This window comes from Delphinapterus leucas, chromosome 2, assembly GCF_059928025.1.
Source record: "Delphinapterus leucas isolate spDelLeu-1000000601 "Yukka" chromosome 2, BTC_Dleu_Yukka2, whole genome shotgun sequence".
NCBI classification, from domain to species: Eukaryota; Metazoa; Chordata; class Mammalia; order Artiodactyla; family Monodontidae; genus Delphinapterus; species Delphinapterus leucas.
In genome coordinates this window covers 147,548,943-147,566,606 of record NC_143130.1, presented here as the reverse complement: position 1 = coordinate 147,566,606, position 17,664 = coordinate 147,548,943, and the positions used below count along the sequence as shown (strand labels likewise).

Genomic DNA, 17,664 nt, shown 5'->3' with positions numbered 1-17,664 from the left:
CAAGTCAAGTGGAGAATCAGACGCCTCCTTTTTAAAGATCTCTTTTGTGCTGGAATAACGTCCTACCTAAGGTCCCAGCCAGTCAGTTCACTTTGGGATCTCTTGGGCCTCTGAGGGAAAGGGTGCTGGCAGCCAGGCTTCACGGGGGGACATCAGATCAGGGTTCTCCTCACACCCCCACCCTCCAAATCTCCTTTGACCTGAACATTCATTTTCCTCTTCCAGGACCACATCCGGGCCGCCATGACCTGTATTCGGTTCTTCAGTCACAAAGCAGAGACATATACGGACCTGGGAGAGAAGCTCTCTTGGCTGCTTAAGGCCAAGGACCACCTGAAGATCTACCTCCAAGAAACCTCCCGCCGCACTGGAAGGAAGAAAACCACCTTCTTCCGAAAGAAGATGACGGCAGCCGATGTGTCAAGGTAACTTGGGGTTCAGGGAGCAGCTGGGGTGGGGCAGAAAGGCTGGAACCGAGGGCCTGTCGGTGATGCAGCCGCCCTTGCCCATCCCTGAACTCTTGGGAGACAAACACATACACATACACGCACACACCTAACAGGAATCATTCCTGGATGACAGTGTCCGGTACAAGCCTGGAAAGCCGCCAGAGGAGCTTGTAGGAGAAGAGGAAAGTCGGGGAGGCGCAGGAACTGGGATCACATGTGACAGTCAGACTAAGCCCCTACCCCTTACAAGACGCAAAAGAGGTCCTGGGTGATCTGGCCCCCGCCTGCATCTCCATCTTACCTCATGCTACTCTCTCCTTTCTTGTGGCGCATCAGGCACCCTGGCCTCCGGGGGGTTCCTCAGCACCCCAGGTCCTTCCCTCCTCTCAGCCTTTTTGCTGAGAGCACAACATCTGAAGTAAACGCTCCACCGCTACTGTTTATTCCTTCACAGTCCCAATCGCTAGATACTCAATGTGTCTGTTTGTTATCTAGCCTCTGAACTCTGGAGGGCAGGGCTCCTGTCTCTCCCAACGCTGCTGTTGTTAGCAGCACACCGTGCTCCGTAAACACTCAGCAGCCACTTTCGCCTTGTCGTAACTGCTCAGAGGGTATTTTGGATCTCTTTTCCCTCCGCATCCTTTCTTCTGCCTTTTCCATTGCCATCCTATTATGATTTCTCGGTCCCCTGGCCCTGGTTACTCCTGAGGCCCCTCCTGAGGCCTGACTGTGCATCTCCTGTCACCGCAGGCACATGAACACGCTTCAGCTGCAGGTGGAAGTGACCAGGTTCTTACATCGCTGCGAAAGTGCTGGGGCCGCTCAGACCACCCCCTTGCCTCTGCCAACCCTGTTTGGAAACAACCACATGAAAATGGATGTTGCCTGCAAGGTATGCACGATGTGTCAGAGGCACTCTTTCAGAGTGCCTATCACACTTGTAATCGTCTAGTTATCATTATTTCAGTCATCCTTTTGATGGCTGCCTCCCCGATGGAATGAGAGCCCCGGAAGGCTGGAGACCGAGTCCGTTTTGATTACTCTTGTATCGCTAGTGCCTGCACTCAGTAGAGTCTCCACAAATATTTGTTGAATAAATGAATGAATGAGGGCCTCGTTCTTGACTGAGGGGCTGCTCCAGTAATTCTTGCTTCTTTAAGCACGTTTCCCTCTCATTTTCAGGTCATGCTAGGAGGGAAAAATGTAGAAGATGGTTTTGGAATTGCATTCCGTGTTCTGCAGGTATGACTCAGATTACTCAGGATTATACCGGGGGCGATCAGCACATGACCACAGTTCTGTGATCATTCTTCAGAAAATTTTTATACCAAGGAAAGCAGATTTACACGTACATCAAGGATGAAATCAACAAGAGGGCTGTTACAGAACTGGGTCAAATTCAAGACCGTAGGCCACTTTGCCAAAAGCCAAGCAACCAATGACGAGTTCATCAAAAGCTATCAAATAACTACCCGAAACTAGGAGAGTTCCACACAGCTGTCCTCATTGCGGGGGAGCATGGCTGGAGGAGGTGGCAGAGGGGCTGCGGTGCAGGGGTCCTATTCAGGGGGAGGGGCTGCTGGCAGCAAGAGCTGCCCCTCCATCCTTCTGCCCAGGAGCCGGCTCGAGGCATACATTTTCTGTTGCTTGTGATACGAGGACATGGGTACAGCTATGGCACTGGAGCAGAGGATGGAGCAGGGCGCCAAAACCATGAAAAGCCAGACCACTCCCCACCACACAGTGACACGCAGGCACGCTGAGGCCCATCACCCTCCAGGCAGACACGGTCTTCACGCAGTGTGCATCTAAAGGATCAAAGACAACAAACCATGTGACAGATTTCTTTCTTCCCACCCATTTTCCCTGTTGGGCAAAGACCCCAAGGCAACAACATGTTTATCTGGTAGTTTCTAGCACATCAGTCTTTTGGTGAATTGGTCTGTTTCCTAACACCAAGACATCTCTTAACAGAGCACCAAGTGTCCAGGGCAGCCAGTATCAGCCCCTGACATCCATTTTCCAAGAGAAAGGTGACTCGTTAGAGAATGAACTGGTCTTGGGCATTTGATTAGAATATTTTCAGAAAGTGACATGGCAGCAAGTGAGATGTACCAGTGTAGATATCAAAGTTACGATTTTTATGGATGCTTCCTAAATGTCTGCCGAGCTCCAAGAGAAGAACTTTTTGCTGATTGCTTGTTTATGTATGTTCTCTATTGGGACTACAGTCTTGTCTACCCCAAGCCCAGTGGGAGCTCTGTAAATGTCACCTCCCTTCCCGCCATTGGTGTCCCTGCCTCCCTACACCCATCACCCCATGTTCTGTTCTAGGACTTCCAGCTGGACGCTGCCGCAACCTACTGCAAAGCCGCCCGGCAGCTGGTGGAGAGGGAGAAGTACAGTGAGATCCGACAGCTGCTCAAATGTGTCAGCGAGTCAGGCATGGCGGCCAAAAGTGACGGGGACACGATCCTCCTCAACTGCTTGGAAGCATTCAAGAGAATTCCACCCCAGGTGCGCTCACCCCCAGACCTCTCAGCTCCTCTGCCTATTTCAGTGCCTTCACATCCCCCTCTTTATTTTTCTCTTCCCTATACTTACTGTACCTGAAACTCTACAAGATCCCTCTGTCTTTCTGACCCCTCTGTAATGATGGCCTCACTAGTCAACCCTTCGCTGGAAAGAAAATTCATGGTGATAATCACTGTATCCAGAGGCCGTCCCTCAGCATCCCATTGTCTGATGCTGTTGGCACCAGGAAGTGTCTGCGGACGGACAGAGTTGAGTTTCTCCCTGTGATTGTAGAGGAGGTCATCGTGGGCCTGCAGGTGGCCTTTGAAGCACGTCGCCTGCAAAACTGTCCCCCGATGGCTTCCTAGTGGGGTGAACAAAGCCACATCCTTTCTTTTTTTTTTTTTAATAAATTTATTTTATTTTTGGCTGCGTTGGGTCTTCGTTGCTGCACGTGGGCTTTTCTCTGGTTGTGGCGAGCGGGGGCTACTCTTTGCAGGGCGCAGGCTTCTCATTGCAGTGGCTTCTCTTGTTGCGGAGCACGGGCTCTACGCGTGCGGGCTTCAGTAGTTATGGCTCGCAGGCTCTAGAGCACAGGCTCAATAGTTGTGGCGCACAGGCTTAGTTGCTCCACGGCATGTGGGATCTTCCCAGACCAGGGCTTGAACCTGTGTTCCCTGCATTGGTAGGCAGATTCTTAACCACTGCGCCACCAGGGAAGCCCCACATCCTCTCTTGAAGGCCAAGGACAGGCCTCGTTTGCTGTTGCTTCTCAGGTTCCCAAGCTTAGTGTTATCGTTAGCTTTCCTCTGTTGCTCTTATAGCAGGAGTTGAGTTTGGTTTTTGTGGGTTTTTTGGCCGTGCCACGTGGCTTGTGGGATCTTAGTTCCCTGACCAGCTATTGAACCCGGGCCCTCAGCAGTGAAAGCATGGGGTCTTAACCTTTGGACCGCCTGGGAATTCCCAGGTGATGAGTTTGTAGAGAAGGGTCAGGCAGGCATCCCCACCCTGAGTCAGAATGGCTGGGCTGAGGCTGGGTTGGGCCCCGGCTGCCACGCTGCGGACCCCTTCATCTCGTGACTACTGTGTCTCTGTTCTGAACAGGAGCTGGAGGGCCTGATCCAGGCGATGCACAGTGACGACAGCAAGGTGAGCGGAACTGTCTCCACACCCAGTAGCGCTCGGGCACAGCACTTTGGACTTGCCTTTTCACCTTTATCCTTTGCTCGCTACCATTCAACCTGTATCTCAGCCTCTTTGTTATCAGAGGTGGGACTGAGACCCAGATAGGGGCGTAGAAGGGAGGGCATAGGTGGGGAACATGAGAAACCTGACCACATGAGCCTTTGCCCTCCCATTTTTTTATACCCCAAGACACACATGTCCTAGGCTTCTCTCAACTCTGCATTTCCTATGGAGGTTTCCTCTCAGAGCCCTAGGAAGCCCTCACTTTCATCTTCAGATGGGCTCACTGCATGGGGTTCTCAGAGTGAGCAGGCCTCTCTTCATCCTGGAGGAGCAAGTGTACCCTCTACAGTAAGGGGAGAACTCAGCCAACCCTTTGACCAACGATGTCTGTTGGTGCCTCAGTCTGCAGAACAGGCCTTGCCCCTGGGACCTGCAAGCTCTTCCTGTTGAGTGGGAGGGAAATCGGTGAACCTTTGGGAAGGGTGCCAGCGGCTCCTGTTTGTGGCTTCACCGTGGGAGGAAGGCCCACAGGCCAAGATAGGCAGGAGAAAGCCAAGCCAGCCTGCCCTGGCCACTAGCAGTGGAATGATCTGGCAGCTGAGTCCCTTGTGAAGAAAACTAATGTTAGGCAAACAGCTTCTCACGCAACCACATTGCTGCTCCCCACGGCGGTATTGCTAATCCCTGGACTGAATTTGCAGGGCATTTTTCATTTGAGGTTAGGGAGAAGCTGTTCTTAACATTTCTTCACTTAATTCTGCAACATCCTGATGACATCCTGTGGAAAGGGTAGAATTCTGGCATCCTGAAATGTGGAAAATTACTTTTCTAGAATCAAAATGAGAACCCGACAGCCAGGCCAGACACCCAGGTTTCTTGATTCTCCGGCTATGGCTCTTTTCCAAGCCTTCAGTGATCCTCCTGTTCTGTAGGACAGAGACTTTGTGCCTGGGAAAGATGGACGCTGAAAGCTATACCGTCGTTATTACTTTTTCAGGTTTTTTCTGGCAGCAGCTGTTCTAACACACTTACGTGATCTCAGGTCACAGGATCTTGCCAAAAACAGCTTCGTTCAGTTTCTATTCCAGACTTTCTGGAAAAATGCCCTCCTCCTCTAGGTAGGAATTTTGCCTGGCAACTTGTGATATTCTGTTTAATGTACACTGGTACCAAGCAGAGCTGAGGGCCCGGGTGAAGCGAATGTCCTAGGGCAACAGGTAGATAACCATACTGCAGGACTTGATCACTTCAGAGAGCTCAGACATGTCAGAACATGTCTTCTAGCTGTAGGCGATTATCTGTAATTGAGCTTAGGAAAGGAGGACTTTAGTGACCAAGGTAAAAAAAGAAGATGGAGCATTGAAACATCAAGAGAGAAGAGTCCGCTCCAACCACCAGAAGGACTGTCACGGCAGAAAGGCAGCTGCTAGCGGGAGCTCTGAGGCAACTCACCTGGGCCTTGCTGTTCGCTGGCCTGGAACCCTGGCTAACCAGGGAGGTGCTGGTGAGGTCGTGGCCAGGGAAGGCAGGGGCTCTCGTCTCCACCTAGCTGGGCATTCCTGAGCTGGAGGGTGTCCTGAATGAAGGAAACTGAGCTGCCTCTGTGCCAAACTGCAAGTCAGATCAACCTGGGGTCACGCCTTATTTAGAGTTTTTCTAATTGTGTGCGTTTTCTTCCCAAAATTTCCTGTTAAAAGATTTTTTTTTTTTTTTGCGGTACGCGGGCCTCTCACTGTTGTGGCCTCTCCTGTTGTGGAGCACAGGCTCCGGATGCACAGGCTCAGCGGCCATGGCTCACGGGCGCAGCCACTCCGCTGCATGTGGGGTCTTCCCTGACCGGGGTACGAACCCGTGTCCCCCGCATCAACAGGTGGACTCTCAACCACTGCGCCACCAGGGAAGCCCTGTTAAAAGATTTTTAATTCAGCAGGTCAGAAACAGAAAATAGAGAAAGGGGCTCTGTGTGCCCATTGTAGGGGGCAGGTATGATGGCTCATTCATTCACTCATTCACTTCATGCATTTTCATTGAACACCTGCATGCCAGACCCTGTGCTAGGCACCAGGAATGGTTAGAAAAAGGAGACACTATTCCTGCCATCCTGGCCAAGGAGGCAGTCATCAATCAAATCAGCCAAATGACTACAAAACCACAGTCTGTCAGCAGTGAGGCCAGGAGGAGGCTGGAGAGCCCAGGGGAGTGAGGAGGGCCTTGGAGGGAGTGCTTAGAGGCCAGACTCTGCCTGCCTACCTTCTTCTTTTTGAAATTCTTAGCTTATTTGTAATAACTTTTTACACTATAAAATAACAGTGTAATATTTAAAGAGTGGCCGTAATGTAATAAAAGGCAAGAACCCAATTATTTTTTTTCCTAATAACCTCTAATCTGTTTTGACAGAGTATCTGTTTTTTAAATGTATTTATTTAATTTATTTTTGGCTTTGTTGGTTCTTCGTTTCTGTGCAAGGGCTTTCTCTAGTTGCGGCGAGCGGGGGCCACTCTTCATCGCGGTGCGCGGGCCCCTCACCATCGTGGCCTCTCTTGTTGCGGAGCACAGGCTCCAGATGCGCAGGCTCAGTAGTTGTGGCTCACGGGCCCAGTTGCTCCATGGCATGTGGGATCTTCCCATACCAGGGCTCGAACCCGTGTTCCCCTGCATTGGCAGGCAGATTCTCAACCACTGCACCACCAGGGAAGCCCAAGAACCCAATTATTGATTGGTAGGTGAGAAGTGGTATCTCATCTGCTTGAGCTCTCTGTGTGCCTGTTGGTGACTTGTCAGTGACGGTTTCCTTCCCGCTGTTTCTTACACCCAACTGGCAGGTTCAGGCCTACCTGACGTGTTGCAAGTTGCGTTCTGCCTACTTGATCGCCGTGAAGCAAGAACACTCACGGGCCGCGGTCCTCGTCCAGCAGGTGCAGCAGGCCGCCAAGAGCAGTGGGGACGCAGTAGTGCAAGACATCTGCTCCCAGTGGCTTCTGACAAGCCACAGCCGGGGTGCCCACGGCTCGGGCTCCAGGAAGTGACCCTGGACTACGGGGCCTGACAACTGTGGGAGGGGAGTGATGGGCATGCTTCCAGCTCTTTCCTCCTGTGGGACGGGACTTCCCTGGCTCCACCCCAGGTGGGAAAGAGCTGGAATTGGACCTGACTTGCCATCCTGGGCAAAGACAGGACCTTTCACACAAGTGCCATGTTTCTGTAAAACTGTGGAGTCTGTGTTTGTCTGGAGATGGCCAGTTCTTTCTACCTCAGAGTGAGTGTGTGTGTGTGCACGCTCTTTGCGCTCATGTTTACGCCCAAGCATTTCTGAACAAATGAAACTCTCCCCCCACTGCAAAGAGGCACTTTACTTTAGACTTCTGCCTGTCTGAAAACCTTCCCCGCGTTTTTGGTTCTTAACCCGGGTTCATCCTCTTTGTACACAGTTCCCTCTGTGTGGAGACGTTCCAGTAGCTCCTCGTGACTGGAAGGGTTTTAACAGAGAATTATAGAGCAGCATCAAAAGGATTTCCTCTTCTTCCCTCCTTCCCGTCCCCAAATTCAGAGATGGCTTTAGGGCTGTTGCTTCCTGTGGTATAAAACCATTCTGAGTGTCTCTCCTCTCACAAGCGCAAGAGTTACCATGAATCTTTGGAAGGTGGTCTGAACAGAAAGGCCCTCAGGTGCTGGCATCTGAAAGCTGTGGCTACCTGTACACGTGATGGGGTCTGGAGCCCTACACATGGGCAGGAGGGGTGCCATCACGTTTATCCACAGGGAGAGAAAAGGGAACCTCTCCAATCCAAACAGGATTGCAGGAGGGTTGTTTACAAGCAAAGAACTGGCTTTTGTCAATATCCCTGCTGCAAAGTGAGAGAAAGTAGCTTCCTCTTTGAGAGTCTGGGGAGAGAAACAGTAGCCCAGACCCTGGAACTGAATGGCTGGACTTTGCCTGTTTGAGTTACAGTCCTATATGTGCCCCTTAAGTTGGTTAGGAAATCACTTCCTCTTCCCTCCTGCTTCTCTTCAGTCTCTTCGGAACAGAAGGATGGACACGCAGAGACCCAAGGTCATTGAGAAGGCAGTGCACTTCTTTGTCTTAACAAAGGGAGTCACGGGTTCACTTTGAAGTTGGACCAGCGGACAAGAATTAAACAAGGGGGGCTTCCCTGGTGGCTCAGTGGTTAAGAATCCACCTGCCAATGTAGGGAACACAGGTTCGAGCCCTGGTCCGGGAAGATCCCACATGCCACGGAGCAGCTAAGCCCGTGTGCCACAACTACTGAACCTGCACGCCTAGAGCCTGTGCTCTGCAACAAGAGAAGCCACTGCAATGAGAAGCCCGTGCACCGCGACGAAGAGTAGCCCCCGCTCGCCACAACTAGAGAAAACCTGTGCACAGCAACAAAGACCCAACTCAGCCATAAATAAATAAATTTATTTTTTATAAAGAATTAAACAAGGGGATGGTGAAATAGGTCTTGTCCAGTTGGGCAACTAGGTGAAGTGCTCCTTTAATAAGCATTGGCCTGTCTTCCCACCAGAGACGTGACAGCGTTTTGGAAAAGGTCTGCCATAGTCCATGACTTGGATTTGCAAATGAGGGGTGTGAGGAAAGCTCCGCAGCTGCGAGCCTCCCACCAGCCAGAGCTCAGCCTGTTGATCTCACGTTTGCTGCTGAGAGAAACGGGAGCTAGAAGCCAAAGTCACTATCTCTGGCACTTAGAAACCCTGTGGATTTCCCTCTGAACCAGGTTTTTTTAATAGTAAAATAAACAACTGTAAGAGCATCTGTCAGATTCAAAGTTTTGGTCCTCTTAGAGAGGGGAGAGACTGAAAAGAAAATACTAGACCCCTTTATGGGAAAGTGTGACAAGTGGCTTTGAGTCATAAAATGCATCTGTCTCCCAGAAAACATCATTTCCTGGCATCTGCTTGCCCTTCTGAGTCTGCCCTTTTTGCACTGAACACAAGCACTTTATATAAATAGGTTGCAAATCTTACAGCCCTTAATTTGGGATGTTAAGACCAGATTTTCCTGACTCTCAATTAGTTGAACTATAAAATAGGCAGCCATTGACTAGACTGATGTAAGATGAGGCTAAGGGCTTTTGGGCATCAGGCTGTGGTCTCCAGCAAAAAACAAAATAACAAACTAATGGACACGTCAAAGGGTTGACTGTTTTATTATAAGCAAGTCTTAATAAAGTGTCTGTCCTACAAGTTCTTGGCTTCATGGCTCCTTTGTGCTGTCTTGCTCTTATCCTTCCCTTCCTTCATGCCTTGTGTTCTGTGTGGAGAGAAAAGGTGGGTGGGAAACATGAGATGGCCTTCAACTCCTGAACTTCTCTAAATGATTCCCATCATAACTCAGGACTGTGGTTAGGATTTATCTCAAGATTCCTAATATGTTAAAAACTATTAGTGTACTCTCTGCCACCAGGAAACTGTCTTGCTTCATTCAGAGTGGTGGGTGGAGGTAGGTTATACATTCATCAGGTATAGAAGGCAAATGAAAAGTCCCTCCCATCCCTGTCCCTTTAGCCCAGTCCCCTCCCAGAGGCCACCAGGGTGACCAGTTTCTAACGTATAGTTCCAGAACTATTTTATGCATAAAGAAGCAGTAACGCCTAAAGTATTTCGTGGTGAAGATACACCATAATTATTTAACCAGTCTCTGTTGATGGGCATTTTAGGTTGTTGCCATCTTTGCCACAACAGATTATGCTGCAGGGAATCATCTTGTCTCGAATACCCTGGGTCAGAGGATATGTGCATTTGGTAAATATTGTCAGTTGCCTTCCAAAGAGGTCATGACAATTCACTCTCCCACCAGCACTGTAGGACAAGTGCCTGCTTTCCCACAGTTATCAAACTTTGTATATCTTTGCCAGGCTGAGAATGAAAAATGGAACTCTGAAGTTTTTTTCAAGCTGTTAATTCTACGTATCTTTTTAATAGCAACCAAACTGTGACTCTTTGAAACCAGGTGTAGGGTCTTTGGGGAAAGTAGAACTCAAGTTGGGCTTAGATAGTTTTCTTGCCACCCTCTGACAGCACACATGTGCAGTATGATACTTGAACCATGGACAGTAACATTGCTGCCATTATCACCTTTCCCTAGAAACATGATCTCATCCAATTTCTCATTTAAAAAAATTAACAAAGCTTCAATAACAGGGCTTCCCTGGTGGCTCAGTGGTTGAGAGTCTGCCTGCCGATGCAGGGGACACGGGTTGGTGCCCCGGTCCGGGAAGATTCCACATGCCGCGGAGCGACTAGGCCCGTGAGCCATGGCCGCTGAGCCTGCGCGTCCGGAGCCTGTGCTCCGCAACAGGAGAGGCCGCAGCGGTGAGAGGCCCGCGTACAGCAAAAAAAAAAAAAAAAACTTCAAAAACAAACACAACAAACAAAAAGTAATGATGAAGGTAGACTGAAAAGCACCTGTTTGGGATCTGGCACAAAGATGCGTCACAACAAAGGAAATTGGAACACCCAACCTAACCCTAGGATAGAGGACGCTGACTATGTTTAGAAACCTGAGACATTCCAAATTTACCGGATATCTTTGGCTGGAGCTTAAGTGAAGTAGATCAAATGCTGTCAGACTTTTCATGCTCAAGCAACCAAATGTCAATAGTCACAGTTACCCTGAGGGAAATGGCCTGTTCTTGGTCATCATCTTCTCTTGCACAGTAATGATGTTGACTAACCCATCCTTGAAACCTCCGATTCTACAACAAATTTATTCAACATCTGGTTTACTGAAGGGCTTCTTTGGTGGAGCGCTTTCCTGCTTGCTGTTTCTTCACATTCTTATTTCTGCTTGGAACTCTTTAACCACCTCCACTACCCCAACCCTCCAGTCTCCTGTTGTTAAAACCCTTTCATCAAGCCCCTTTCAAGTACCTTTTCTACAAATTATTTGCTGCTCTGGCTATACTTCCTCTTCATCCCACTGAAGGGCTAAAATTCTTCAAGGTCTTATCCATTCTCTCTTGACACTCTTATACTCTCCCATACAATCCCATAGCTTCAGCAATCATCTTGATTGGCTGAGTTCCAAGTCAAATTTCTCCCCCTTAATGTTTTTCCACAGCAGATCCACCTTTTGATTGCTTTCTGGAAATCACCCAGATGGCTGACCTGCCTGCCTCTAAAAATAGTAGCATGTTCAAAATGGAACACATCCTATTCCACCCACAAACCTAATCTTCCTGTGTCAGTGAATATTAGTATCAATCAATTAATGTTATTATTACTATTGTGCATGCTGCCTGGGTTAGAAACCTCAGGGGTTCTCTGTATTGAATTTCTGTTCCCTTCTCGATCAACAAACATTCAAGTACCTACCATGTATATATCCAGTTGAAAGCCAAATCCTTTCATCCTATTTTCCCAGTTGGAAGACACTGGCCCTTCCACTGCATCCCCTTACTTCAGGTCCTTGTCACTTTCTCCCCTGACTGTTGCAAAAGCCTCTTTTCACCTCAAACACCTATGCAAAAGTTGGTTCTCCTACCAACTCCATATTAACAAACAATACTTCTAGAAGAATAAACAACTCTATCATCTTCAGGCGTGGGAAGTCTTTCTAAGCAGATACAAACCCAAGGATCCTTGAAACATTTAATTGTCATTATTGTGGTTAAAATGCCCATAACAACAACAAAAAAAAATTACCATTTTAACTATTTTTAAGTGTACAGTTCAGTGGCATTAAATACATTCACATTTTTGTGCGGCCATCACCACTGTCCCTCTCCAGAACTTTTTCATCTTCCCAAACTGAAATTCTGTACCCATTAAGCACTAACTCTCTATCCGTCCCCCCACTGTCCCCAGCCCCTGGTAACCACCGTAATGCATTTGACCTGTGTCATATATGTTGCAAACATGTTTTTCTAGGTTTTGATGGTCCTTTTATTTTTGTTACAGTGTATTTTATTTATTTATTTATTTTTAATAATTAATTAATTTTTTTGGCTGCATTGGGTCTTCGTTGCTGCGCACGGGCTTTCTCTAGTTGCAGCGAGCAGGGGCTACTCTTCGTTGTGGTGCGTGGGCTTCTCACTGCAGTGACTTTTCTTGTGGAGCACGGGCTCTAGGCGCACGGGCTTCAGTAGTTGTGGCCTGAAGGCTCTAGAGCTCAGGCTCGGTAGTTGTGGTGCGTGGGCGTAGTTGCTCCGCGGCATGTGGGATCTTCCCAGACCAGGGCTGGAACCTGTGTCCCCTTCGTTGGCAGGTGGATTCTTAACCACTGTGCCACCAGGGAAGCCCTGTTACAGTGTATTTTTAAAACTCATGAGCAATACATTTGATTACATAAAAATTGTCTTTTCATTATGCTAAGTGAAATAAGCCAGATACAAAAGGACAAATAATAAATAATATATGATTCCATAAGGCACCTACATCAATTCTATCAGTACTTCAGGGCCCTTTTCAAATGGCACTTCTGCTGAGAACATTTTTGTTTTCTGGTTCCCCTCTTCCTTCTCTGCTCCCGCCCCGTGGATGTGGACTCTTACTCCTTTAACCTTTCTGTGTCTCTTAAAACTCCCCTATTCTGCCTTCCTGACAGTCATTTTTTTACTTGTCCTTTTGTTCCCTCATAGACCATAAGCTTCTCAAAGGCAAGGATCATCTCTTGCTCACCTTTGAGTTCACCCTCAATTACTTGCACATTATTTACTAGTAAATAAAGATTTTTGAATTAAACTGTAAAGAATATAGCATGTCCTGAACCAGAAATAGTTGAGAAAGTGAAACATTTTTTAAGTTATCTGTTCAAGAGTCTTTTTCCAGACTGTAAGCTGGTCAAATGACTATAAGTTCAAATGCCTTATTTATATCCCCAGGACTGAGCCTGGCACATGATGGGCTGTCAGTAAACTTTAGCTGAATTTTTTAATTGGATTGAACTAATGGAAACAGTTCATTTAAGGAAACTACCAGTATAGAAGTCATTTCCTTAGAGAGAAAAACATTCTTTGCTTGTAGGGAAAATGGGCAAGATTGAACATATTTAAAGAAAAGCTGAGAAGATTCTTTTCATTTCTATGTTGATATTTTAAGAACCTTTGAGCTGAGGGAAAAAATCCAATATAGTAGTTACTCCAATTTAATGGAAATAGGAACTCAATGAATAGAAATTTGACTCCCACTATCTTTTTAAAAGTAAATTATTGAACTGTTCCTAAGTCACCTGCATCAGACAGCACCTACAAAGAACTATGTACTTTTTAGAGCTAGAAGTGATCATAGAAGACATTGACTACATCCCCTATTTTATTTTTTGTTCACTTATTTATTCAACAAATATTACGGTTATATTGTGAGCTGTATGCTGGAGTTTACAGAGTCATAGAAGATGCCCGGTCACTTGCTATTGTCTCATATATTAAATATTGAGAGGATGTCCAGGGTGTAAATGAGAGCTCATGGGAGGAGTACTGAATACAGACTGGAGGGAGGCCAATGAAGGCTTCCCAGCAGACATGATGCTCAGGATACAAGTAGCGGGAGAAAGGGGTCCAGAGACAACAGAGTATCTAACTGAGAGAAATCAAAGAAATCGCATCAGGCTGGAGCCTGGTCAGCGTGCTGTGACCAGGTTATGTGGGGTCTCGTAAGCTTGTTAAGGAGTTTGGGATTTAACCCATTGGATAATAGAAGGACACCAAAATGTTCTAAGCAAGAGAGTGACGTGACGTGACAAATTTTAAGGTCACTTTGGCTGCAGAATGGAGCACAGGTTAGTCAGGGGGAAAAGTAGAAGCAGAGATGTTACCAAGTTTGGGTAGTAGTTGAGGCTTCCTGTAGCCCTCAAAATAAAGTCCAAATTCGGACTTCCTTGGCAGTCCAGTGGTTAAGACTTCAAGCTCCCAACACAGGGGGCGTGGGTTCCATCCCTGGTCGGGGAAGATCCTGCATGCCGTGTGGTGCGGCCAAAAATATATAATAATAATAAAATCCAAATTCTCACCAGGGCTCATAAGGCCCCTCCTTACTGGATCCCTACCTACCTCTCATTTCTCACCTTCCAACCCCCAGCTCCCTTCTTTCAGCTTCTCAGATGTGATATATGCTTTGCCCCCTCTGAGCCTGCTGCCTGGACCACTTTTTACCTTCTCTTCACCTAGTGAAAAAGTCTTGTTAAGCGTATGCTACTTGTTTTAGGACGTCTTCTTAGATCTCTTCCCTCCATCCCAGACTAGCATGGGCATTTCTGCCACGTGTCATTGTAGTGAGGGACGAAACAGAATCTCTCTGGCTCACTTCCTACCGCCCATGCTTGCAACAATCCTGGCACAAAGTGTGTGTCTTGTTTTAATAAATGAATGATCTAATGGTGGCGTGAGGGTATCTACAATTTAAGGGGCAAGTAGAGGAAGAAGAACCTGCAAAGAAGTCCCAGAAGGAGGAGGAGAACCAGAAGAATGCAGGTCACAGAAGCCAAGGGAGCAAGTGTGGATCTCTAGGTTCCATATGGCTCTACTTGTAAACCACCCACAAAGAGCCAAGGAGGGCAACAAATAGAAACATGAACTTCATCTTTGATGAAAGAAGGAGACAAATGTTAAGAGAAATTCTCAACATGAAGATTAAACAATCTTCATGGATGGAGTGACACCTCTTCCACTGTGGAAAGAGGCAAGGAAGAAAATATGAGTGGGATATAGACAAGTTTGCTGGTTTTGTAGCAGAAAGTTGAGGAGTTAAGACTGATGGCTTCCCAGTTCTCCATGAAATCAGAGGAGAAACCAGCTGTTAATAGTTCAGGGGAGCTGTTGGGTGGAGTGGCTTGAGAATATGGAGAGGACGTGAACCTCTCCATATTGTAACCTAAGAGGCATTTTCACTATGAAGTTTTTGAAGCTTACTTGGGCCCCTGTGCGTTAAGGGAGTTGCTGGAAGTTGTATTCTAGGTGGGGGTGGGGGGAAGCCAGGTTGCTTTCTGAAGGCATTTTTATGCAAGCATTGCTGTCAAATTACCTAAAGAGGTCTCAGAAGATCTTAAATTCCCACGGCTCTAATTACCTTTGGTTGGGGGTGGTGGGTTTCTTCATTCTAAATCAATGTCCAATTTTGTACCTAACTTTGTAACTGTAATTGTGTATTATTCTTTTAAAGATGATCCCATGAATTGTATAAGCTTCCTTGGATCCATCCTTGACTGTGGAAGAACAGGTGATCAGGCAGCACTGAAAGCCCAGTTGACACTGAGGACCAGTGATTGATAGTGTCTCCAGTCTGCCAGGTTGAGTGATTTTCTCCAGCAGCACTCTTGGCGTGTAGAAATCAGAGAGTTGGATTCTTCTAGCCTTTGCTAGATGGGATGATAATGGCACAGGGAATTGACAAGAGAGAAAGCTGGGGGAGCAGAAGGTTGTGGTTGGAGTGGGATGTTGGAAGTTAAGATATCTGAGAAGCAGCAAGCTCATGTGATGACAAAGTGCCCAGGTGTGGTCGTTGTCATGGGAATGGGAGATGAAGAGGGGTGGAGGAAAAGGTCAGTGTTGAGGAGATCAGGGAACTGAGTCTGAGTGGACGTGCAGGACACTTTCAAATACTAGTGCTAGAGAATAGTAAATATATTTAAGAATATGTGGAGATCTCTTTTACTTAGGCTCTGGTGCTCAGTTCTGACATAATACAACCTGATACCCTGGACATCGGCTCCCATGACTGACATTGTTTAAGCCCCAGGGGAACACACCTTGACTGCATCCAAATGCTCTCAAGGTGTGTAGATTGTGCTGCTGCTTCTGAGTGCAGGCAGAATTTGAAGAGAGGAAGCAGTTGGGGAAAAGACAATTAACTTGTCAAATTCTTTCTCAGCATGATCGTAATGGAGACTTGCATTAAAATGAGCATCATTTTCACGTAGTAGTGCTGAGTGTCTATTTTCTTGTCTCTCCATATTTCAGTATGTATGCATTTGCAACACGTATAATGGAGGCTACAAAATAGTTAATTTGTATTACTTTTAAATTGATAGACATGTAGGTGTAGAGGAAACACGCATGAAGTATGATATCCATTGTTTACATTGGCGGTTAAAGGGACATTGAACACTAGAATCATGAATAGTTTTATTTTTATAAAAATTCATAGAGATAATTAAATTTTTTAAAACTAAAAAAATTAGTTTATTTAAATAATTTTGATTTAAAATGTTGATATTCATCTCTGTAATGTTTTCTATTTTGCCTTTTAATTTTGATAGATAATTTAAATATTTTAGAAGAAAAATAAATACATTAAAATTTTTTTTTATTTCTTTAATTTACATTTTTATGAAAATATATTTAAATTGCATATACTTTGAATACAAGTACATTTTGTATTTTTTTTAATCCTTTAGTTAAATAACTACTGCCATTACAACACAAAATATTGGGTGATTAAAACCACGTAATCAGTGATTTTATTGAGCTGAAAGCCATGTGAAGCAGAGCTACCTTCCCACTCCGCTCCCTCCATTGGACTATGACAAGAGCAAGAAATAAACTTTTTTGCATTAAGCCACTAAAATTTAGCATTGTTTGTTACAGCAGTTGATCTACCTTCTATCAGAACAAGTTGTACAACATGTTTTCTGATCTTCTCAGCTGATTGTTTTGGCTAAGAGATATCATATATCCATATGTAGAAAAAATAGATTGTACATATAGATTAAAATTTGGATGAATACCTGTGAATGAATAGCAGAGCTATTAAGACTCTGTACTAGGATGTTAGATCAGTTATCACTGTGGATACTGAAATTAATGAAAGATGACAGATCTTTGGGGTGGAGAAAAATATAATGAAACAGATAAGGAAATTGAAGGTGATGAAAGTAGGTCAGGAAGACATCTGCCTTGGATCCGCAGTGATGATGGAAAAAAGTAGGTTTAAAAAATGGTAAGATATCAGCAATTTTATATGGCTCAACATAATACTATTGTGTCAGTTAAGACATAGACTTCAACAATAAGGACCATTTATCGTGTTATGTAACAAGTCTTAAGGGAGGGCAATCCAGCCTTGGCTAATTCGGTGACTCACTGCTTCATCGTCAGCGACCCAGGTTATTTCTATCTTTCCCTCTGCCATCTTCAGCATGTGACTTTGGTCTTTGGGCCAGCTCAGCTCCACTCATGACTCAAGATAATTGTGGTAGATTCAGACGTCATATTCAGCCATGACAATGTCCAACAGAAGAAGACAGAAAATTTCTTCCTGTGTCTCACTTTTTAGTCAATGAGGAAGCCCTCTCCCAGAAGCTTCCATACCCCATGATTGAGGCACATGCTTTTTCCATAACCAATCACTTGCAAGGGAAATACGCTCACCATGATTGTCTTGGATCAGCAGTTCACAGCCTTAGCTGCACATTAAAATCATCCAGGACTTTCCAAAACTTTGCCCAAGAACAGAATAATTAAACATGAATCTGAGGTAAGACCTAGGCATTGACATTTTATATATATATATATATATTTTTAAAATATATTTATTTATTTATTTTTCCCTGCATTGG

The 17,664-nt window shown here is 46.0% G+C and overlaps 1 protein-coding gene across 4 annotated transcripts in view; it reads left to right on the top strand.

Annotated features, from left to right (window-relative positions):
* Positions 1-16,021, top strand: part of ZFYVE26 (zinc finger FYVE-type containing 26) — a 69,291-nt gene extending 53,270 nt beyond the window's left edge. For all 4 annotated transcript variants that reach the window (XM_089906173.1, XM_089906175.1, XM_089906174.1 and 1 more), the window contains 6 exons: positions 226-425; positions 1,200-1,341; positions 1,632-1,691; positions 2,784-2,966; positions 4,068-4,112; positions 6,974-16,021. In XM_089906173.1, the coding sequence (XP_089762299.1) occupies positions 226-425; positions 1,200-1,341; positions 1,632-1,691; positions 2,784-2,966; positions 4,068-4,112; positions 6,974-7,177 (834 nt within the window). In that variant the 3' untranslated portion in view covers positions 7,178-16,021. The remainder of the gene's footprint in view (positions 1-225; positions 426-1,199; positions 1,342-1,631; positions 1,692-2,783; positions 2,967-4,067; positions 4,113-6,973) is intronic.
* The last annotated feature ends 1,643 nt before the right edge of the window (positions 16,022-17,664 follow it).